Genomic DNA, 24356 nt, shown 5'->3' with positions numbered 1-24356 from the left:
AGAACTAGGGAGACACCAAAAAAGAGAGAGAGAGAGAGAGAGAGAGAGAGAGAGAGAGAGAGACATGAATGATGTATATCTTTCCATTTCTTTACATAATCTTTAAATCTCTTAGCAACATTTTGTAAATGCCAGTGTACATTTCTTTCACATTATTTTTCAGATATATTTTTAAGTAGTGCATATGTTAGAACATATTTTAGATGGTATTTTTTTCTAATTTTCAATGTACAGTCGTTCACTACCAGTATATAGATATACAATTGATATATAATTGATGTTTCTTTATTGGTACTTTATACAGCAAACTTGCTATGTTATTATTAGTTCTGGTAGCTTTTGCAAAGGTTTTACTAATTTTTTTTGCATAGGCAATCATGTCAATTAACAATAAAACTTATTTTGATTCTTCAAAAAAATTTAAAAATAATAAAAAATTTCATACCTGGGGGATGAAATTAAGAGAAAAATGATGTTAAAAAATTTTTTTTAAAGGTTATTCTTGTGTGTGTGGTGTTGGTGATTGAACCTAGGGCCTCAGGCAAGCTAGGCAAGCACTGAGCTATATTCCCAGCCCCACTTTGTATTTTTAAAATGGATGATGGGGTGGTTCTAAAATCACTATGCTATTTGGACAGAAGTGGATTGATATAAATGAGGGATTAATACATTGTATACAAATATTTATAACACAATGGACATTATATCCTTTGCAGCTACTTAAATTTAATCAATGACTTGTTTCAGGTATCAACAATGTGGGAGGGGGGAATACACATTTTCAAAAATTTTTAGGTAGTACTGGAGCAAAAAGAACTGAGGGCCAGTGTTCTGAGTGACCAGGTACTTTGGGGACAATAGCCCTTTTCACTGACGAACCGGGTGCAAATGCTCTCAAGTCAGACCATCTGGGTTGAAATTATGTTCTCCTTTTCCTATTGTGTTAGGCATGATTCTTTCTTCTTTTTTAAATTGAAGTATAATTTATACAAAGAAGTCCATTTGTTTTCACAACATGAACACTCACATTACTGGTGTCAGATCAGAATAATTCCATCGTCCCAGAAGATCCCCTCATGCTAAGTTTCTTAGTCTTTCTTCTACTTATCCTATATCTCTAACTTGGTGATAATAATGCTGACTCCTTGGGGTTGTTTTGAGGATAGATGAACTAATACCTGCATTGCAGTCAGGGTGGTACCTGGCACAGGATGAGTGCTATGCAGTTGTTAATTTGTCAAAATTCCTTGGGGTCATCAGGCCAGCACCTCTGTTTCCTTTTACCCAAGTCTGTGCCCAGCAAAGCTGTCTTCAGGTCTGCAACATGCTGAATGCAGTGGAGGGTGAGCCCCTACCCAGCTCCTTGTGAGAAGAACTTGGAATAGGCCACAGCACAGTCAAGGACCTAATGACCATTAGATAAGTTACACACAAGGCCCAACATGAAATGTGCAGACTTTATTAGCTGTGTGATACTCAACTGCCTTCAGGGAACTCACATGTTGTCATGGAACTATCAGGGACGGAGGGGCAGAGGGCTGGAGCTCTGCCCTACCATGTTCACACAGAGGGCACCTCTACCTCCAGTCCAGTTGGAGGCTTTCCAGAAGAGGTCTGACAACCTCAGGCCTTACTGCTGAGCCTTGGAGTGGTGAATGGTTTTGAGCTGAGAGGTGATCATCCAGCCCAAAGCAAGACTCTGAAGGAGGATCAGAAACTTCGTTCTTCACTGATCCCTTGTGGTCCTATAATTTTCATCCACACTTAAGTTCCCCCACCCTCCACCAGGTGAGCTTGTCCACACAGTATCCCAGAGGAAGGCTGGGCAAAGCCTCTGCATCACCTAGGCTCACCTGGGTAAGTAGTTCGCAACTACTCTAAGAGAATGGTTTTCAGAGACCCATCTTGGGATCTGTCTGCCTCCTTCAAGTTTCTTAATTTTCACCTCACCTGCCTTCCATCCCCATGTGGTGTCTTTCATCTTGTGTTTCAGCAGCCCTAACTTCTTGTAAATCCAGGATCTGAGCCATATCTCTGAAACTCCAGCTGCTTGGGGATGGAGCCAAGGTGTTCAGGGAGGGAGGGGAAGCGAGAACTACAGATGAGTCCCTGTACTTCCAGGGGACAAAGAGGAGAGACCAGGGGTGGCAGGAGCCCCTCAGGCTGCTCCTGCCCTGAGGTTGGCATCAGAGTTTTGTCCATTTCCACAGCCAGGTGAGGCATCCTGGAGGAGGAATTCCTGTGCTCCGGTGTACATTTGTCTAAGTCACCATAGCCTAGCATCTGGGAGGGGCAAGAAAGAGGAGGCACTCCAGGAGCCCCTAGACCAGGCTGGGAGTTAATCCACCCAGGGATGGGAACTGGCAAGAGCTTTACCTACTCCTCCCACACCTCAGGGTTCTGTCGTCCTTGCCCCAGATATAGGGTCTGTGGTCACAATCGAGGCTCTGCCACCACCCTGTCTAGGCTACCCTGCTATCATGACTAAAAATTGTAAAGGAAGACAGGTCCTTGGTCATTACCCAACCCTGGAAGAACATCCAGAGTCCTTGCTTTTTTACTTTGAAGTTAAAAGCCACAGCAGTTGTGGAACACTGGAGGCACTGGGCCCATGGGGTGGGGAAGGCATGCACCTGCCCCCAGGGAAGTCCCTGGGGATGACCTCACCACTCACCTGTGCAGGGGGCAGATGGCATTGCGGCAGCCCAGGACCTGGACTTGGAGTCACTGAGGGTGCAGGAAACAAGGCCAGGTCATTGGAAGCAGGGGTTTCCAGGATATAGCTGCTGTGGCTCTGGGGCATGGACTGCTGAAGCAGCTGTAGGATGTGATTGAGGTCTGAGGACAAGCGGGATTCCAGCCTGCCAGACAGAGCCCCGAGGTCAAAGTCAGGGTTTTAAGAGCAGTTCAGGTCCTGAGGGCATCTCTGGATTCTGTAGCCTGTGTGCTTCTCCTCCTGAGTGAAAAGGCAACCCTGGGTCCTACCTGCAGCTACTTCCCCATTTGGATCCACAGACTCTGCCCAAGTTCCCTTAGTTCATCCCTAATGATACCAGTGACCAGGCACAGAGCACATTCAGTCCTACTAATGATGTTTTGACATGGGTATTCCAATCATGCCCATTACATGAAAGGGAAAACTGGGGCTCAGAGGTGTTTAATAACTTGCCCATCCATACTCTTGCTCCTGTATTACCAAGTTAAAATTTGAACCCAGGATTATCTTGCCATTATAGCCTTGCATCTGAAGCCACGTCCCTTTTCCAAGGTCTCATGGAATTTGTTTCTGCACATGGCTGTGTCCCTTCCTTAAGAAGCTTCCCTGGCATATTCCAGGTTTTGCTGGAGGAAGCCATGCAAGGAATTGTGTGCTTAGTGACAGGGACAGGGAAACTTCCTCTAAATGAGCCCCCCATTCTAAAACCCACCCAGCACACAGCAATACCCCAGAACCACCAGGAGAGGGCACCCACTCCTAGTCCAGTGCTGGTCAGATTCTTTGCAGCTCCCCAGCCTTGCAAAGGGCACTGACCTGTTCATCTGGGCCTGCAGCTGCTCTAGCCTGGAGCCCAACTCCTGAGGCCAGCAGTCTGGTCTCCGATGCAGACTTGGAGGACTATTCCTTGGGGGAATCTGCTGCATCAATTCAGGCCAGAGGCCAGAAGCATCTGAGATGCTCAGGGCAGGGGCTGCATCTGCAGGAGGAAAAGGAACACCTCTGCTCTATGTAGCTGGTTCCGTAGGTCTGTCTCTCCTTGGCAGACCCCATGCTCTTCCCATACCTGTCATGGAAACACAGGGTGGGGAGTGGCTCTCCTTACCTGGGTGCCTTGGGGCATAAGGTCCTACCCATATGAAAGTCTGGTTTTCAGGACTCAGGAGACTGTAGCCCTGGGAAGGAATCTGGGGCTGCCAAGGTGGGAATTTCTAGACTTGGTCTCATTGCCCTTGGAGCTCAGTCAAGGGGGTCCCCTAGAACCTTGGTGTGGAACCCAAGGGTTCTTGGTCATTACCACCCACCCCTGGAAGAGCACCCAGCGACCAGAGAGCCCTTGTTCTTAGGCTCTGAGGGTGTAGATCATCAAGGTGGGGACACGAGGGGAAAATTGGGACAAAAGCCACTATTCCTGATCCTAGGGAGGTCCCCACTCACCGAGGTGCTGAGGAGGCCTTTCCCCAGGGGATAAAAGGCCATGAGAATGGAAAGGAAACTGGGGTGGGGGGCTCCAGGAATGGGCTGGCTGTGCTCACCTGGCTGCTTGTCATTGAGGAAAAAGCCTTGGTGGTCTTGGCTGCCCGGACCCTGTTGGGGTGATGACTGGAAACCCCCATCTGCCTTGTAGGGAACAAGAGCATCAAGTAACAGGGACCAAAGCTGGGATGGGCCTCTTTGTTTCTCCCTGTCCCTGCTCCTCCTCTGTAGCCCTTGTCACAGCCAGGTGAGAAAGTGGTGTCAGGTGGCTGGCACACCAGAAAAGCTCTGGGCAGCTTCTTGCAGGCTCTCGTGTGTGTGTGTGTGTGTGTGTGTGTGTGTGTGTGTGTGTGTGTGTGGTGAAGGGCAGGTCGGGGGAGGTCTTGGGATTTGGGAGTGGAGGCAAAAAAGCTCCTCCAGTCCCCCTTTCCCAAATGCCCTGTGCTCCCTCCCTCAGCATGAACCAGTGGAGAGTTCTCTCTAGGCGACCAGGTTGGAACCCCCAATCAACTCCAGATCAGCATCTTTGACTGCTTTCCTCTTGGCACCATGAGACTTGGGGGCACCTTGGGGTTACAGATGACCCAGGACACAGAGACCACATCCCTCCATCATCAGCAAGAAAACCCACCTTAATGTCACCCTCCATAACCTGGGTAAAGGGCCTGGGCCACCAGAGCCTTCTCCTAAGGCTGAGGGTTTGGTGGATGACAGGGAAAAGGAGGTGCCCAGGCTCAGTGCCTAGCCTCAGCCACCGTGCCCCTGCAGCCTCACCATCCCTCCCCTCTCCACTAGCTGATTCCAAGCTCCCTTCCTCCATGACGCCTTTCTGGGCACTTCCAGACACTCTAGTGCCTCCACCACTCCTTGGCAAGCTGGAGTTCCACAGAAATTTGATCTGTCGAGTACACAAATCATGGCTTCTTTAGTTATTCATCCGGGTGTCTCTTTTATTTTTCCTGAGTTGCTACAAACTACCTTTTCCACTGAATGATAAACTTGAGAGGAAGGACAGCTTTACCAATTCTTCACACCCCCATGCCTGGCACCATGAGCCCTCTGGATAGCAGACCCCTCCTGCTCAGCCTGGTGATAGGAAAGCCTGGGCTTTGGAGTCAGACAAACTTTGTTTTTTTTTTTTTTTCAAACTTTGAATTCACATTTTGGTTCTGCCATTTACTAGCTGTATGGCTTTGGCCAATTTATTTATCTTCTCTAACCTTCAGTTTCCTCATCTGAAAATGGGGATTAAAAATAATATCACATGCAAGGACGGAACTAAGTATGATAATGTAAAAGAAGCCCAGCGTTTCCCACCCAGTCACTGCTCAATAAATGGCAGCTATCACTGGTCATGGCAGGCACAAAGATATTTTGGAAAAGGATGCAGGATGGGACTGGAAGGAAAGGCAGTAGTTGGATGGGTCCCTGAAGCCAGGCAGGCCATGCCCTCAGGTGTGGATATTACCTATTACCAGCTGGCCAAGAGCTGCCACCCACCCTGGCCCACTGGCCCAGACTCACGTCCCGCAGGTTGAAGGTGACCTCCAGCTTACTCCAGAAGCTGTCCGCAAAGGCAGGGTACATGTCCAGCACCTCCAGCAGGTCTGTCCGCTGGATCTTGTGTAAGTCGCAGTAGGTCAGGGCCCGCACATCTGCACTGGACTTGCCTGGTCGGGCGTGGAGGCTGATGGGCTCCCCAAAGATATCGTTCTTCCCTGCCAGTCAGAGGGGTGGTATTCCCTCCAGGGCCTGGTTTCCCTGTGACCATGACCTGCCCCCACCATCACCTCATGGATCCTGCCAGGATGGGGTCTGGTGCTTAGGATCAAGATCTGGGGACAGGGCTAGATGTGTTGGCTGTCTGGGGAGAGGAGGATGGACAGGAGGGTATCCCCTGCCCCTGTCCTCTGAATTCTACAAAGATCCCTTAAGAGCTGCTCCTGCCCTAGGCATATGGGTACATTGATGTCTTCAGTCCCCTCAGAAAAACTCTCCCTTCCTCAGACTCCCTGCTTTTGTTCATGCTCTTGACACTACCCTAACTCCTGCTTAGGAGACACTGGGCAGTAAGGGACATTAAAGCCTCCCTGCCCAACCTCCTCCTGCTCCCTGCAATCTGCCCATCTTATGGAGCAAGGCACAGGGGACTCAGGCCAGGAGCTTCCTGCTCCCTCAAGGCTCCCCTAAGGCTTCTGTTCAAGTGTTTTCATTCCCCACTCTGAGGCCAGGGAATCAGCAAGGTCCTGGCAGGGGGAGCCTGGAGAAGTCATTTCCCCTCTCTGGACCCCACTGTCTTCATCTCTAAAATGGGCATCACCATCTCGGCATTGCCTACTTTACTGGGTTGTTCAGAGAAACAGATGCTTGAGGAAGTGCCCCAAAAGGCCAGAAGCACTAGACAGGAAAATGCAAGGTGCTGGAGTTGGAGGTCACAGAGTGGGCATTTGGTGGATGCTGAGGGTTGGTGGCCAGGGTATTAGGCCCTTTGGGTGCCAGGCGCTATAAGAGCTATGGGATGTAAACATGAATAAGAGGCTCTCTCTCCCACAAGGAAGCCCCCAAATTCCCATAAGACAGGCACATAAACAGTCAATGATTTTACAGAATGATCTGTGGAGCCTTCAAATAGGGGAGAATCAAGAGCTATGTGGTCATGGAGGAGGGAGGGGTCTTCCACCAAGGATGGTTGGGGCAGTGGAGGGGTTACAGAGGAAGTGAAATTCCAAGAGAATCAAGGACTAAGCAGCCAGAAACAGCATGTTGTCACACTGCACAGAGAGGCCAGGGCCTCAGGTGCCATGGATCATTATTGCTTTCTCTCCAACCTCCCTGGGAAAGTCCAGCCCGCTCAGCCTAGTGACCCATGCACAAAGGGTGCTAACGGTTTAGCACAGGCAGAGGGATGAAGAGAAGCTGGGCATGTCCCTCCAAGAGAACAGGATCAAAGGTCACAGAGGAGGAAACTGAGGCCTAGAGAGGAAACAGGCTCACCAAGGATCACACATGAAACCCTGAAGCTTGAAATCTGGGCAGTGTGATGATGAGCTGGTTTTCTAGTAGATGAAGGATTATGATTTAATGTCTATTTCTACTCAGGACAAAATGAAAAATTTTATGCCTCTAACTGAAACTTAAATTGGACTAGCTTCTTAATTATTAAAAATAATTATCCCTCCAATGTGGGTGGCACTTGTAAGGTAGGCTGGGAGTGAGGGAAAGTTTCATAGAGGAGCTCACAATTGAGCCCATCCTTGAGGGATGACTGGGTTCTGCCAGACAGGCATGGGGTGGGCACTGCAAGCAGAGTGGCAACATATACAAGGCACAGAGGTGTGACAGAGATGACAGATTCAGAGAATGGGAAGCCGTTTTATGGTTAGGGCATGAAGTACCAGGAAAGAGTGGCAAGACTGGAGTAATCAGATTGGGTGGAACTATGCATGTCATGCACAGAGGTTTACATTTATCCCACGAGCCGTGCAGAACCACTGAAGGATGAGAAGAAGAGGAGTATATGCAGATGTGCCATTGGTGGAAGGAGGAAGAGAGAGAATGGGGGTAGGCCAGACACAAGGCCACAGGGCAGGAGCTCCTGACACACCTGCCTGGGAATGACATGAGGTCAGACCCAAGCAGGAGACAGGTATGGGAGAGGTCCCAAAAGCAGAACAGAGAAGGCTCTGTGACTAACTGGAAGATAGGCAGGGGGACTGGAAAGAGGGCAGGATGCTTGCCTACTTGACTGTACCCTGGGCAATGGGTGGAGGGTTCACATTGATAGGGAAACCATGTTGAAGGAGCTGCTCTTGGGGGAACAAGATGGTTTCAGGTGGGGATATATAGAGTTTGGTCTTCTTATCTGAATATTATGGAGGTCATGCCCAGGAAGGAATGGAATATTATAGGGCAAGGAGAGATTGGGACTGGGATAGAGCTATGGGAGTCCTTGTGACACAGGTCTAAGCTGTGGCTTAGACAGCAAGGAGCTGGCCCAGGTGAGAGTGTAGGGTGAGGAGAAGAAAACAGAATATCAGTGCTTGGTGGCAACAAATGATGGCAGGCTGGAGGAGAGGACTGTGCAGAGGAGCCCTGGGGATGGGGTGGAGGAGGCTGGTCCAGAGGGGTTGGAAGAAAGCCAGGCCATAGAGACAAAAGAGGACCAAACTGGAGTTGGAGTTGGAGACTTAGAGTGAAATCTATAGGGAAGGCATGAAAAGTGGGCATCAAGAGAGGAACCTGTGATGCTCAGAGAGGTAAAATGACTTACCCCAGTTCCCACAGCAGGTAAGTGGCAGAGGCTACTTGAAACCTATGTCTGTCCCCCTTCCCAGTGTTCATAAGGCTCCTCCAAAGTATCCAGCTATTTCTGCAGGGCACTGAATGAAACTGTGGTGCCCATCAATCACCTCCCTCCAAACAAGACTGACCCCTGGCTTGTCATCCTGAACTCAAGAGTGTAAGGTAGGAGGGAACCTGCCTGGACTTCTGAGTCAGACCAAGTCCTAGAATCCCTGTGTGACCAATGACTAGCATGACCTCTCTGAGCCTCAACTTCTCTATCAAGAAAAATGGGGCAAATGGCAGGGGGATTGCGTTAAGGATCCTGGGAGCTGGGTATAAAGCTTTCTAGAAGCATGCTGGGCGCATAGCTGATCAATAAAAGGTGCCACGTTCCTCATTAAGATGATGATGGCCTAAGTAGGGCATCTCCAGTTTCCACCCTCCTCACAGTCCATTCTGCCTGGCTCACCTAGAATGGCCACCACCATCTCGTCACGCAGGATCTCGATGGAGCCGCGAGAGATGAAGTAGAGTGTGGAAAGCACGTCGCCGAGGTGCACCAGAGTGTCCCCGGGAGGCGCATGCGCGGTCTTGAACTTGACAGCGAGGGCGCGCAGGCAGCCTTTGCTGGCGCCGCGGAAGGCGGGGCAGTGCTGCAGCAGCGCGCGGTGCAGGTGCAGGCAGATGTCGGCCTGCAGGCACTCGGGGAAGCCTTTCAGTACCTGTGGGGTGGGCGGGCGACTCCAGTGGGGCGCGGGTGGGGCTGGGGGACGGGTGGGCAGAGCTCCGGGGAACCCTGGGTCCGCGGGACCTTGACCTGCCCTGGGGCAATAGCCAGAACTGATGGCCCGCCCCGCCTCGCCAGGGCGCGGGGCTCACCGCGTTCATGTCGATGCCGTTGGTGTAGGACCAGGCGTGCTGGAAGTACTCTTCAAGGCGCTGCCGCAGAGGGTTGGGGATCTGGTGGAAGCGGATGAATTCCTTGACGCGCAACATCTGCGTATGGTAGCGCGCGGTGCCCGAGTACAGGCGCTGGATGATCGCCGACACGTTGCCAAAAATGCTGGCATACATGAGAGCTGAGGGCGGGGGCCGGGCCAGGGTACGGAGTGAGCGTGGTCACTGGACCACGCCACCCCAGGCCTCCCTCTCCCAGGCAGCCCTATAGGGGACAGGGCTGGACAAAGCCAAGTCAGAAGAGCCTGAGCCAACGCCTGAGCACAGAGGGAACGAAGACTGCGGTGCTTCCTGCCCTCTGCCCTCTGCTCTTCCCAGGCCGAGGCCAAACTCCTTTGAAGAAAGAACTAGGGCAATGATTTTTTTTTTTTTTAAGTTCAGATTTGTTTTCTCCTTCAAGGTGTAAACATAATGAAGGGAAAACTCTTGGTCTCTTGTTTTCACTTTTTTTTTTCTTCTTGTTTTTGTTTTTCTGGGCTTTCACGTCTCTAAATACTCTGAACATGACAACTTAATCTATGTGTAAAATTCCACAGTGCATCTCAAGTTCCTAAACCACGTGTTTTGGGAGGAAGGTAGCTGGGTGCAGGAACAGAGAGCAACACAGCCTTGGAGCCCACCACCTGGGCCTCACTGGGGCTCAGCGACTTCCTGGTTCTATGCCTCCTGGCAAATTAAGACCATTGGTTCCTGCTCTGTAAACTGGGCTCAAAAGGAATGAAGTATGGGCTTCTGTAAAGCACTTAAAGGAGAGGTTGGGGGGCTGGGGATGTGGCTCAAGCGGTAGCGCGCTCGCCTGGCATGCGTGCGGCCCCGGGTTCGAGCCTCAGCACCACATACAGAACGAAGATGTTGTGTCCGCCGAAAACTAAAAAATAAATATTAAAATTCTCAAAAAAAAAAAGGTTGGCAGGGGCTTGCTTCATGGGAATGAAGCTCACCAATCCCACAGGGCCTAGCCAGCATAGCAGGTTTACTGCTATGCTGACATCATCTCAAAATTCTTAACAACTTTTTAACTTACAAGTTTTCGTTTTGCATTGAGGCCTGCAAATGATAATCCTGGTGCCTGCCTATGGCAATGGCTGTACAGGTGTATAACTGGTGTATACATATGCAAAAATTCATATGCTGCACACTCAGAATCAGTGTATAGCACGCATTATTACTATTACTACATATTACTGTAATGTTGTGTCTCTTTCAAAACCAAGAACAGAATTTCACAGGAAAGACCCATAGCACAAAGACGCACTCACAGCCGATGAGCATGACGCAGATAGAGAAGACCTTCTCAGAGTTGGTGTTGGGTGAGACATTGCCGAAGCCCACACTGGTGAGGCTGCTGAAGGTGAAGTAGAGGGCCGTGACATACTTGTCCTGCACTGAGGGGCCTGAAGCTGGGTCGCTGCCATTATAGTGCTTGCCAAGCTGAGCACCCAGGCTGTCCAGCCAGCCGATCTTGGGCTCCAGGTAGGGTCGCTCCACATTGCCAATGGCATACCAGATGCAGGCCAGCCAGTGCGCGATGAGTGCAAAGGTGCACATGAGCAGGAAGAGCACAGCCGCCCCATACTCAGAGTAGCGGTCCAGCTTCCGTGCTACACGCACCAGCCGCAGAAGCCGTGCTGTCTTCAGTAGCCCAATCAGGGTCGTGGTCTGGAGGGCAGAGAAAGGTCCACAAGGCTGGGAGGTTAGCACTTGAAAGGACACACTCTGGCCTGCTCTAGATCAGGCAGTTGGCAATGGAATCTAGCATGGGACCTTAAGGAGCTCTCAGCCTGGGGCACAAAACAGTGTTCTGGTTGCTAGGAGAGAAATCAAATGGGAGCAAGGAGGAAGGGGAGGTCAAATCTGCAGGGCAGGTCAAGGGAGGCTTCATAGAGGAGGTAACACAAGAGCGAGTTTTGAGAGACAAGGCTGGGTCTTCAGGGAGACAGGAGGGAGAAGGAAAGGTCACTCCTGGCATAGGGGGCAACACAGGCAGAGGCATGGAGGTGTGAAGTGGCACAGCCCACGTGGGAAACCAAGAATGGTGTGACAGCCTGGAGTGCAGAGTGAGAGATGGCGGGTCAGTGAGAGAGGAGCCTGGGAAGATAAGCAGGGCTGCTCCTGTGGACCTCAGGGTCCACAAAGAACTTGCCTTCTATTCTGTAGGTTTTGGGAGCCATTGATGGTTTGAGGGAAGTGACAGGTCAGGTAAGTAATCTGGACCTTCTTTTCGCTATGGTGTGGAGGGGAGGGAGGTTGGGGAAGAAGGCCACTCAATGTAAGTAGGGGCATTGGGGTGGAGAGGAAGGGAGAGGACTTGGGGATGATTTGCTGGGGGCAGGGTAGGACAGTGCTGGGGTGGTTGCCAGGGAGGGATGGGGTGACTGGAACCCAGAAGGTAGAGTGGATTTGAGGGGAAAGTTGATCTTGAGAAGATGGGGCGGGAGGACCAAGTGGGACTTGAAGCTATGAGAGCGTGAAAATGCTCTCATGTCGCCCATGGGAAGAAGAGTAGGCACAGATGAGGGGCTGGGGGCCAGGACCTGGTGAGGCTGCATTGGGGGTGTGGCCTATAGCTTCCCTTTCTGACTAGGGAGGGTGTGGGTTAGAAAGCAGTGGGAGGCTGGGACTATAGGAGCCCATTCCTGGTCCCAGAGGGCAGAATGCTGGAGCAGGGAAGGAGATGCTGGCAGACGTCCAAGCCCTCTTTCTATTGCCCCTTGTTTTGGCAAAGATGCCCAGTGCCAGGAGCTCTCTGCACCCAGGTCTCTGAGTCTGGGAGGCTCTGGGGCTGGGGTATAGGGAACAGCCATGGCTGCTGGCCTGGATGGGGTTTGCTCACCTCATCAGAGCCAGTGCGGAAAATGAGCAGGTCAAAGGGGATGGCAGCCACCATGTCAATGAGGAACCAGCCCTTGAAGTAATGGACGGCGATGCGTCGGGGGTGGCTGACCACCTCGTCATTGGTGTTGACATAGGTGGTACGGAAGTTGATGATAATGTCCACGACAAACATGATGTCCACTATGAGGTCCACCATGGTGAGTGGACTGCAGGTGTAGCCGCAGGCACCGCGCTGTGACTCATCTTGGTCGCTGAGCAGGAAGGCGGCTGAGTAAGGTGTGAAGACGGCCGTGTAGATGACCAGCAGCAGGATGAGCCAGTCCCATACGGCCTTGAAGGGGCTGTAGTGCAGGATGGTCCCGCGGTGGACACGTGGCGCCTGCAGCTTGTACTCTGGCAGCACATCTGCACCCAGAGACAGGACCTGGGGGTGGGGATCATGGGTGGTCAGTGGGCGCAGCACTGTTGGTGAGACAGATCTTGTGGGGAGGCCTAGGAAGGAGGTATGGGAGGGGTATGGGTGACAAGCATATGAGGAGGCAAGTTCTTTAAGGAGACAGATGTGTCAGGAAGAAGTGCAGGTAGAAGAGGTGGGTCGCAGAAGGTGGGGGGCAGCTGTCTCATGGCAACCCAGCTTTGAAGCTCACAAACTCCCTCAGAAAGAGATCATCCAGGAGTAGGTGGGGACAGGACCAGGATCTTCTGGGCATGTTCCAGAGAAGAGTCTAGCCTGAGGGGATAGTTTGGTGGGCCACTCCTCTCTGGTAGGCTTGGAAGGATTCTATGTTTGGGATTTCTAGAGGGAGCAGGTCACCCCCAGAATAGACTTTTCAGTCTTGAGGATCCTGGACCCTCCCTGGAACCAACTCTCAGTGGCTCCCACAGAAAAAAGCCAAATTTGGGGTGGGGTAGCCAATCTGGACCCTCAACAGATCCTGGGTTCCAGGGATCCCCAGCTGCTTCACACATATCCAGCAGAATGATCACAACACTCAGCAGAAAAGCATTCCCTTTTGTCTGACCTACCCCTGACTCCAACACCGTGAGCAACAGAGAGTCACTTAGGTCTGGGCCCAAGATGCCAGGCTGCCCCAAATGACATAGCTGGGGCATTAGGAAGGGCATGGGTTTTAACGTCAGAACTCCAAGGTTGAATTCCAGGTCTGACATTTTCTATATCTGTGCCATAAGGCAAGTTTTTGAACTTTGGTGGCTCAGTCTCCCCATCTGTAAAATGGGATAAACACAACTGCACAGATGATTAAATAAGATGCATCTATTTGCATGTGGATGGTATACTCCACTTAGCAGTCATTCCCCCTCCACTCTCCTGCTCCCTCATCCTATCCAAGACAGTTCTCCAACAAGGATGGATCCTTGGGGGGGGTCCCCTTCATTCCCCTCCCCAACCAGTTGGGTTTCTGGTAGATGGTTCTGGTTTAAGAAAATCTGCAATGTTAGGTTTTAACCTTGCAGATCAGATCAGTTAGCAGATAGGATCACAAGAAAGAAGACCCAGCAAAGGGCTAGTTTCCCCCAGAAGGTTCCTGATCTAACATACAAACCCTGCAGTGGGGGTCACAGCCTCCCTGTTCTGTAGTGGCCTCCTGCCCAGTCTTCAGGCCTTGCTCGTATTTCACTTTCCCAGGGAGCCCTCTCTGACCCCAAATAGACTTGGACCCTCTTTACATTTTCCTGCCCCTGTGTGCAGCCTTGACCACGTGGTCACCGTCCACTGAAGTATAAGCTGGGCCAGCCTGCTTTCCCTCGCCCAGCCTGTTTATCCCTGGGTCCCAGCATGTGGTCCACATGGGATCTCAACTACAAATGAGCACTGGCAGCTCAGACTCTGACTGGGAGCTGCAGGCCACAGGGCATCAAAGCTGCTTCCCTCTGTAGGCCCTTCCCCAGTCCTGCCTCAGTAGGGAATGAGAGGAAGGCAGCCGGAACTGGGAGTGGGACCCAAGTCTGCAGAGAGGAAAATGTCAGGCCTCTCAGCTCCTTAGGGCTGCAGACATGGGAGCCACTGACCCCTCTCATCTCCCACTGTCTCTGAAGTCAGTGTGAGGGCCCTTCCAGGGCAAAGCCCGCCCAGCTCAGGATCCTTCGGATCTCCATGGCCCTCAGGATATAAGGACGCTGGCATGAGATTGCGGCCCTGTAGTCTGGGTTCTGGTTGAGGTCAATGTGACTTCCCTGTTCTGGACTTTGTCAGCCCCCTCCTCTGAAGTCTGTCAAGCACCTCTCATGGCCTTAAAGTGCACATGGGGTTAGGGGGCTAGTGAAGCCAAGAGGGGCAGGGGCAGGAAGCAAGACAGGAGCAGATGCCATGGGCCTTAGCTGGGTCTATCCATCTTCACAGACAACTTTTCAATATGACAGTCCCCCATCAGGACAGCCACCACCAGCAGCATCAACCTAAGAGGCCCTGGTATGAGCAGCTAGGGAGCTTCCCAGGGTCAGGTCATTGGGCCACTCTATCTGATCTCAGAGGTCCCAGTCCTCCAGTCTGGACTCCCTCCTTCCTCAGGGTCCCTGAGCTCTGTGAGGGCCTGAGGGGTCTCCTTCATACTCAGTTCCATTACTGCCTGCACATTAAATGAAAAGGGGAATCTTCTCCTTCATGGAAACAGCCCCAGGGAAGCTCTGCACCCCCCTGTTCAGCCTTGTCTTAGGCCCCTCTATATGGCTGAGAGCTTTTTCTGCTTCCTGGACTGCCACTAGTTAATGCCAAATGGATCCTCAGAGACCATTTAGAACCCCAAGGCTCAGAAGGCAGGTGTGTCCCATGGGCAAGGTCACACAGTGAGTCAGTGCCAGGACCCTAGTCACTGAAGCCTCAAACAAAATTATTTGCATTTCCCTCAAGAAAGGTCAGGTCATCAAGCATATGAGAAAGGGCAGTGGGGCCAGCTGAAACAGAGGACCAGGGGACATTTGTCTTGGGTGGGCAAGGAGTGGATCCAATAGAAGGGGAATGTTCAGGAATGGGCCCTTGGGAGTCGCTCAAAGTTAGCAGGAGGTGTGGGTCCCACCCCACCTCTATGTGGTATGCAGGTTGAGAGGGAAAGTGACTCTCATCTCAAAGGCAAGGGATAGAAACAGGGCTGGGGTCTCCTGCCATCTCTCCTTCCTCTTCTCTATATTTCCCTGATATATCCCCTCTCCACCTTGCCTTTCCTGTGATTGACAGAGCCTTGGACAGCCCCACCAGTAGCCTGTGTCTCCCCAATCCCCAGCGTCTCCAGGCCTTGAGGGTGACACTCTCATAGGTCCTGCTGGCCCCAACCTCCCCTGGCTCCAGGAGCTGTGGCCTTAGGGAAGGCCTTCAGGTTGAAAAAATCAAACTGCAGTTGGGAGGCCTGGGGTTTAGACCAGACATGAGGGAGCAAGACAAGCCACATCTCTCTGCTAACCAAGGGCCCAAAAGAGCAGGCCCAGGATCTGGGAGGGGACCCTGGAGGCCTGGCACAGTCCTGCCCTCCCTACCCAGCAGGCCCGCACCTGGGTGACCTTCTCAGTGACGTTCTGCGTTCGTTCCACCACCTTGTGGGGAGCGATGATCTCAATCTCCGTGGTGGAGCCCGAGCGGTGCTTCTCCAGGTTGAACTCCACAAAGTTGAGCGTGAACTGCGGGATCTGGCTGACGGTCCTGTACTTGCCCCTGCTGGAGCCAGGCCCCTGTCCACCCGATCTGCCATGGGATCCCCCTGAAACCAGGGTCAAGATCAGAGCAGCCAGGGCCAGGGCACCAGCTACTCCAACAGGTGACCCAACTCTCTCTTACTGCCGTCTGCAGCCTGCTCACTCACCAGAGCCCAGGAAGCTGTGGGACAGCAGGCGCTGGGTCAGGCTGCGGTTGCTGCTTTTGGCCAGGACCTGGGCCAGGTCCTCAAAGTTGAGGATGAACATGATGACGGCTCCATCCTCGTTCTTTACTGGCACCACATCCACCAGGCAGCGGAAGCTGGAGGCTGCAAACACCATTAGCAGGGACAGGAGGTGGTCACCAAAGGGGTTCCCTTCTGTAGTGACCCAGGTAAGGAGGGAGCAGAGTGAAGGTCAAATTAAGGGCACCCACTTGGAGAGAAAAGGCCTGGACAGTGATCAGAACTACTGGGCAGAAGGTGAGTTAGGCTGCTCAGCAGGTGCCCCACCCACAGGGCAGAGGTGGGGAGAGCAGCTAAGCTGCTCATTAGGAGATAATGTAGCATCAGGTCCAAGTCCGCACACAGCCCTCAGCTCAGGGCTTAGCCTCGAGGTTTGCTTCTGCTGTAATTAAAGCAGAGCAGATGGGGGTGGATTAAACGGGGAGGTGAGGTGGGAGTGTTCCACCCCCATGTAGCTCTGGCTGGCCCTGGGCTCTGCTCATATCACCATCCCACAAAGATGCCCTCTTCCCTGATGCCGGAAGGAACTCATTGCTGGGAGCTCACTAAGTGCTGGGCATGGAGCCAGTTGGCACATTAGGCCTCAGGAGGTCCTCAGGGGGCAGGTATAGACCCCCGTTCTGCAGATGAGAGCCTGAGATTCTGAGAAACTGATTTACTAGGGTTGGGAGGGGTCATAAACCTGGGACCTCTGGGCTATCAGCACACAACAGTTGAGAAAAGGGAAGGGGTTTATCTGATAGAAGGGTGTCAGGGTAGGGCCCCAAGGCAGAGGCTGGGATCAGGGAGCAGAAAGGGGAGTGGCTTGGGAGTCAGGGAGTGAGAAGGCCTCATGTAGGCAGGACAGGTCCCCTAGTGCCACTCTCTAACCCTTCTTGGCAGCCCAGACTCAGCTGTTATCCCCCTGCACCTCTGGCCAAAGTCTCTGTCCCCTTTCTTTGCTCCAGGGTCTCACCACTGCCCAACGTGGGCAAAACAATACCAGCTAAAATGCCACATACCCCAGAGCCCCGCCTGTGGGTAGGTATGCCACAGGGGTCTTATGTCCCTAAATTCAAACTCTTGACAGGTGCCAGATCCAAAGGCAGGATCCTCAGGGACAGGGGCCTTTGGGTGACCAAATCAGAAAGCAGAGCTGTGCTCCTGGAAGGCAGGCCTGGGTCTGTCTAAGGTGTTTGTTGCTTGCATAATGAAAGATATACTTGTCAACACAGGGGGACTGAGGCCAGCTGGCAAGAGTACTGCTACTTTAGGAACCACTGGAATCACTCTTCCCCAGACTCCCTATTTAGAGCTTACTCCCCTAGGCCCTCCTCACAGCCGTCGGAACTGGGGTGCAGCTAAGTCTGCCCATCCTCCTCCCACTTTCCTCTGGGGAGCAGGAATCTCCCAGATCAGATTCCTGGGCTCCCAGGCATCAGGCAGCCATCTGCCAGCTGCTGTCTGGGCCCAGGGGAGACATCCATACGGAGAAGAGGCAACCTTTCCGGCTTGACCCACTCCTGGGCTCACAGTGCTATAGCCGCTCTTGTTAGCCTGGGGCATAGTGAGCCTCCAACCCGTTGAGTCTAGACTATGTCCCCTGTTTCTTAGACACAGGAGAGATCAGGGCTGGTTGTGGGGAGGGAAGGGGCCTTGTTGGGCAGAAGGGTGGGACCTCCAGGCTTTCTATGTTGCTGGGAGCTGTGGAGGCCGGTCTTCTAGTGACTGTACACACCCATCTGAGCTATCATTGGAAACCCATTCTAGGAACAGACCAACGACCCGCCCACCACAGCAGTACAGGTTGGGGAGTGGTGAGGGTTGGTGCCCCTTGCCCTGCCTCCATGCTGGCTGTATTTGGAGTAGGCAGACAGGAGGCTAAGAGAATTAGAATACAGAGTATTCTCTCTCCCTGTGTCCCAGACTGGTTGCCCTTACTTATTTGTGGCTCAGAGCCCATGAGTAACCTTATCTGGGTGACCAGAAGTGGGAGAGAGGGTGTCCTTGCTTGGGGCTTCCTGAGGCTCCTTTCAGCACCCTCCCCCCTCTGAGGATAGTAAGTTTGGCCCCTGGGACTCTCCACTTCTCTTTGTACTTCTCTCCTCTCAGAATGTGCTTCTTCCCTAGTGTCTCATTGCTCAATCCCTCTCCCCACTCTGACCCTCACTCTCTCCTTTTCACAGCCTCCTTGTTATCTTTCACCCAACCCTCTCCCCTTTTCTTCCTCGTGCTGGGATGGAACCTAGGGCCTCACATGTGCTAGGCAAGGGCTTTACCACTGAGCAGCACCCCCAGCCCCACCCAATCTCTTTACACACACTCCACCTAGCATTGTGGTGATCCCTCAGGAGTGGTGCTACAAGAAGCTGCCACTACACCGGTGCAGTGGCACACCCCTGTAATCCCAGTGACTCAGGAGGCTGAGGCAGGAGGATCACAGGTTCAAGGTCAGCCTCAGCAATTTATAGAGGCCCTAAGCAACTTAGAAAGACCCTGTCTCAAAATATAGGACTGGAAGTATAGCTCAGCGGTAAAATGCTCCTGGGCTCAATCCCCAGTACAAAAAAAAAAAAAAAAAAAAAAAAAGGAAGAAAAAGAAGCTGCCACTAGGAGGGAGCTGCACCATGTCACCCCAGCTTGGCCCTCCTGGTACCATGAGTGAGCATGCAGAAAACACAGGGAGGGTGGAGGCAGATAGTAGCCCCTGACCTCACCTTGTCCTGTCCTCCATATCTGGAGATGAAGACTGGAGAAGCCACAGGACTCCCCTAGTTTGGCTCAGGAATTAGTGGACTCTGGTTTGGGCTCATCAGTGTAGAGGACTTGGCAAAGGCAGGCAGGGCTGGGCCCTGTGGCTGGTGCCCAGAGGTGGGGGACTGAGTGCTCCCCTGCCTCACTCCAGGTGCTCTTCCACTCTAGTCCTGCAGCGTCTCTCTTCCTGTCTGTTATGTTTTTTCTTTCCCTAGCAAAGGCCTTGGTCTCTCAGGAGTCTCTCACTTTGATCTATATGGGTGATTTTTACCTAGTGTCCTGGCTTCTGAGCTGACTTTAGGCAGCTGTACCATGTGGAGATACATGAACACAGACCCTCCATTTCGACTTGGACAATTTTAAGTGGATTACCCTTTTAGAGGAAAAGAGGATTATAAATAAACCAGCTAGAGATCTACCCAGGACCCCTTCCCACCTCCCTGGTGTCAGGGGGTGAGGTAGAGAGGAAGTATTGACCTGAGAAGGGGAAAAAAATCATTATTAGGATGCTCCTCAGCAGAAATGTAGGATGTATATAAACATGATTTTTAAAAATGAATAATATGATAGCCAGGGATGGTAGCACATGCCTATAATCCTAGCTACTCAGGTGGCTGAGACAGGAAGATTAGAAATTCAAGGACAGTCTCAGCAACTTATTGAGACCCTATCTCAAAATAAAAAATGTAGCTCTGTGGTAGAGTGCCCCAGGTTCAAGCACCTGTACCGCACAAAGCAAGACAACAACAAAGAAACCATGACCATGTGGTCAGAGTGGACCGTAAGGTGAACACATAACTAATCTGAGTACTATATCCTTTACTGAAGATAATACAGGCCAGTAAGCTCCATTTTGGGGGGTTTCAGGCCAATTTCGAGAAGATCTAAGTGATGAAAGTCTTGGGCAACAGAACAAGGAAGGACTGAGGGACAAGTAGGGATAGATGGGAACTTACTGAGCATCAGATATATGGGTGATGGCCCATTTTTACCCAGGGCCAAGCTCCAGGACTAAGTTTCCAGGATCCCTTCTTATAGCTGGAGGGCTCAGCTGGGTTCTGAAGACCTGAGTCCTGATCTCAGGGGCCAGGCATGGCCTTGACCTCTGCCCTCTGCCCAGGTACCTGCAGGGTGCTAAGAATTGGCATCTAACATCCCCAAAAGTCTGAGATCAACCCTCATGCCCTGGGGTACAGGTAGACAGGTAGAGCTCTGAGGTCAAGGAGAGGAAGACCTGTTACCCCTCTCCCCATTGCCTGCGGTCCCATCCTGTTCCTCTGGGACCCTTCTCACTCCCCTGTCTGTCACCTCCTCCATGAAATGATGTGAAGAGGTGAGGTCACAGCTTTTAAAAATATTCTGACTTCATTAACCCTGTGAGTACTATCAGACTAAGCCAGGTTCCTCCTGGCCCCTTAATTGTTGCGCTTCTCTGCGGCACTTCCCACTCATTTGGGTGGCAGCCACAAGGGACAGCCAGGACCTACCCAAGATGCTCCCCAGAGGCCCAAACACACACACACACACGTGCACACACACACGCACACAAACATACACACGTGCACACAAACACACACACACACACACCCATGCATGCTCACAGACATATTCATGTCCCCTACACAACCAGGCTCCTGGAACCTGGGCTCTCAGCACCTCTCAGTCCTAATTCAAAGGCACTCGCCCTTTTTCTATACTCAAGTGACCTTCATCCTATTTAATGTGGGGCTCCCTTCCCCAAAAGTCCTGTCTCCAAGCAAAGAGGGAATTGGGGTCCTTCCCCCCGTTATTGTGATTCCTCAGAACAGACATCTCAGAGGGAGGGATCCAGAGTTTGGGGATTCAACCTGAGGTGGGATCTTGAGAAAGTTCCTTGCATATCTTTAAAAAGAAATAACTTATCTAAATCAGTGGCTCCTAAGTGTGGCAGAATATCAGAACCACGGGGGAGATTTTTCCAAATACACCCGCCTGGACTCATCTTATACCTTCTGAGTCAGCCTCTCTAGGGAAGATGTGTTTTGGAAAACATGCCCCAGGTAATCCTGATGAAGAACCAGATTGAGGGTCATTGATCTTGGTGGTTTCCAAGACTTTCTACTCTGATCCTAGTTCCTATCCACTACTTGTTCCCCACATCCATTGGGGAATCTGTGATCCTGGGAGGAGGATTTCAAAGCAGCTGAGCTTTTGGCCTTTTGAGCTATGCCTCAGCCCTGGCCTATGCTTCTGGTTTGCTTGTAGTAAGTTTGGGTGATAGTAACTACCCAAACTCCATCTGGATGAGTTGTCTGGTTGGGGCAAACTCCAGAGCCTACCTTCCAAAGAGCTGGAGAGGGACAAGCCAGGCCCACCCCTCTTTCCCAGCCAGTAGCCCCCATGCCTTGCCTGGCCATAGAGGCCTTGAGGGTTCATTAATCCCCAGAGCAGATGGAGATGAGGGAGGGTTAATTTCTGTCCCAGCTTCCTGACAGCTGGGGCTGACAGTGACAGAGTGGATAGCCAGGAGACCAGGAGCAAGGGGGAGGGTTGTGGAGCAGGAGGCTCTGCCCCAGGACAGGTCTAGTTCTTGGCTTAGCTGGTGAAAAGGATCTCCGAAGACATAGCATTCAATGCCCATTGCTTCTCCCTACCAGAGAGGAGAGAGGATTCATCCAGGCCCTTTGGTCCCTAGGTCAGTGCCCTCCCGGAGGCCACCCTGTCTGGACAAGAGAGGAGCCAAATCTGCCCTTCAGAGTCCCTGGCCCGATTGCATCTCACCATCTTTGCGGTAGTAGAGGATGTCCACCTTGCACTCCTCAGCCCCCAGCAGGGCTTGAGCCAGGCGGGACACAGCGCTGCTTGGGGTGTTGGGGCCTGTGAGGAAATCGCAGGTGCATGGTCTCTGCATCACCTCCACTCGGGAGTAGCCGAAGAGTTCACAGAAGCCGTCGTTGCAGTAAATGATGGCGCAGTTCTCCATCTGAGCATTGGCAATCAGGAACTTACGACCTGGGTTAGGAAGTGAGAGGTAGGAAGACCTTGGCAGCCAGGATTGGGCAGTAGAGAGGAAAAGATTACGGGGACTGATGGCCGCGGGGAGGGGCATTTAGATGCCAGAGTAGGGCAGGAACCAGAAGGAGAGATGGGGAGATCAGGTTGGGGGATAATGGAGAAAAAAGAATCTGGGTGATTCTTCTGAGAATAATGAGGGGGGTGAAGGAGGTGGGGGGATAGGTGACCAGGTACATGGGGGAAAGGAGGTGAGGCCTGGGGATTGCAGGAAGCCCACAGCAGCAGAGGTCAATGAGGTTGGAGGAAAGTCCAAGGCCTTCTGGAAACAGTGAAGAGGGGACCAGGGAACAATGATGTGATTCGTTGGGGGTCAGACCTGGGAAAAGCAGAGTAGCCAGGTCTACTGTGGGGAAAAGGAAACCTTGGGAATGAGGGGTGGTGATCACCAGGGGAAAGCCAGTCAGTGACTAGAAGGCCCTGGGGCGCCAAGAAAAATGCTCTGCGGGGAGAAGTGGAGCTGCGTTCCACCCCTCCTTTTCCAGAAGAGAGGACAGCATGGAGAAGGTGTTGAGGACTTCAAAGGATTTTGCATTCAGAATCCGGCCCCATAACCCCCTCCTGTCCCATCAAAAGTTAGTAAAGGGGTCTGGTCCCTCCTGCCACAGAACCAAGAGTCCAGATCCTCCTGCCCCCACCCCAACACACACACTCACTCTGTCCCTCGAACTTGCGGATGATGGTGTCCAGGTAAGTGTTTTGGGGCGCGACGTGGCCCCTGCGGACAGGCATCTTTCAGCAGTGGACCCTGATGGGAACCACCTGCGTCTCGGCTCTCTGCGTCTCTGCCTGTCCTGGGGCTCAGTGGCGTCGGGCTCGGGTGGGCGCCGCCCCGGGGGAGGGCCTCTAGGCTCCGTGCCCCGCCCGCCCGCAGCGTCTGCCCTCCCCGGCCGCCGCTCGCCGCGCCTCCTCCCCTCAGCGCCCGCCCGGGAGCTGTCCGCGCCTCGGTGCTGAAAAAAGCCAAGGCCCGCCGTCTGACTGGGTTTGCAGGGCGGGGACCAGAGGCAACTTCTCCGGGACCTACAAGCCAAAAATCGTCCCTGGATCCTGGGGAGCAGGGCGGGGGTCCCGGGCCTGGGATGGGGCAGGGCTTCTCTGAGGAGGTTCTGTTCATGTTCAATGGCCAGAGGTCTCAGCATCTCCCGAACCTTCTCCCAGTACTGAAGGGCAGTTTCCCCTTCCAGTACAGGGGAGCCTCCCAGACAGGCGAGTGGGCAGACAGAAGGAGTTGTTTGGGGCTCCGGGTGATCTTTTTCTGAAGGCTCTCTCCAGGGTCTGACCACTGAGCCTGACCCTAGGCCTCTTGTCCTCAGTTCACAAGTGCCCTCCAGTCTGGCCCCAGTGCCCATGAAGTGTCAAGCCCCACCAGCCTTGACCCTGGGAGGATGGGGCAGGATACACATGAAGGTGTACAAGAAATATGCAATAAGGTGCCTTCATAGCATACAGGCATAGCTTGAAAGAACAGATTTAAAACCACCTATTAGTAAGTGACCACTGTTAGAAGTGTTTGAATACCAATTGCAAATGAGCACACTGGAAGAAGCAGATGGAGGTAGGGTGCAGTTTATTGAGGCTTTTTGGAGAGGAGAAGGGGACCATTGTTTACTGAGCATCTTGGTGGGCTTGGAGATTTGCAGAGGATCCAAGACCAATTTTGAGCCAGGCCTTGAAGGAAAAGTGTTCAAAATGGAGCGAGGCAAAGGCCAAGGGTGATGTCAGTGCAGAGGGACTGAGCTGGGAAGTGGGAGAGGTGAGGATGCAGAAAAAGGGTAATGTATAAAGACCCTCTGATGCCATTTTGAAAATCTAGGTTTAATTGAAGGACAACCAAGTTCTTCAGCAGTTAGACATTTGGAAGGAAATTTGAAGGAAATATTCTGGCAAAATAAACTTTACAATGATGGGTGGGGAAGGGAGGATGGCCAAGGAGGCTCAGTGAAGCTTTTGCTGGAGTCCAGGTGAAAGGCTTGGAGTCCTCAGTTGGGTGTGACTTTGCCATGCAGAGCCACAGTGTCTGGTAGGGACCTCATTGGTCACTGTGGCTGGGGATGAGAGGGCTGCAAATGTGGCCTCCTGGGGGGGGGCAGAGGTGTCCTGGTTGCCCCTATTTGGGGGCAGGCTGGCTGTGAAGGAAAGGTGGGGCTGTTTCTCACCTGTTCAGTGAGTGGGGTGCTCTGAGAAGGGACTAAGGCAGAGGGACACTCATTCGTTCTCTTATTCAAACATTTTTCGAGCCCCCATTATGTGTCATGGCTGGTGTCTAGAGATGTTACACAGAGTCATACTCCTGATGTGTGACCAGCCCTTACAGAGCTAACAGCTAATATTGGGGACAACTAAGGACATGACAGCACAGAAAAGTAAAAGCAGTAACAGGGACACTAAATGAGGGAACTGTAGAGTCTGGGGTG

General features: G+C 52.3%; 1 protein-coding gene across 4 annotated transcripts; it reads right to left on the bottom strand.

Moving 5' to 3' along the window:
* Positions 1-1443: 1443 nt before the first annotated feature.
* Positions 1444-22743, bottom strand: Kcnh6 (potassium voltage-gated channel subfamily H member 6). 4 transcript variants are annotated; one of them, XM_058584944.1, is made up of 14 exons: positions 22599-22743; positions 21652-21882; positions 16081-16242; positions 15773-15978; positions 12267-12692; positions 10693-11092; positions 9356-9555; positions 8946-9198; positions 5717-5910; positions 4226-4336; positions 3822-3909; positions 3533-3695; positions 2668-2861; positions 1444-2276 (listed from the first exon to the last, which is right to left on the bottom strand). In XM_058584944.1, the coding sequence occupies exons 1-14, from the start codon at positions 22672-22674 to the stop codon at positions 1999-2001; spliced, it is 2982 nt and encodes a 993-aa protein (XP_058440927.1). In that variant the 5' UTR covers positions 22675-22743; the 3' UTR covers positions 1444-1998. The 4 variants fall into 4 exon arrangements, with proteins under 4 accessions (XP_058440927.1, XP_046317016.1, XP_058440926.1 ...); XM_046461060.2 differs by lacking the exon at positions 3822-3909 and having other exon boundaries at positions 1444-2283; positions 2675-2861; positions 4252-4336; XM_058584943.1 differs by lacking the exons at positions 1444-2276; positions 2668-2861; positions 3822-3909 and having other exon boundaries at positions 3563-3695; positions 4252-4332.
* Between the last annotated feature and the right edge of the window lie 1613 nt (positions 22744-24356).

Source organism: Marmota monax, unplaced genomic scaffold, assembly GCF_021218885.2.
Source record: "Marmota monax isolate L192 unplaced genomic scaffold, Marmota_monax_Labrador192_F-V1.1 WCK01_AAM20220418_F8-fsc00319, whole genome shotgun sequence".
In the NCBI taxonomy this organism is placed as follows: domain Eukaryota; kingdom Metazoa; phylum Chordata; class Mammalia; order Rodentia; family Sciuridae; genus Marmota; species Marmota monax.
This window is presented reverse-complemented; position numbering and strand designations above follow the sequence as displayed.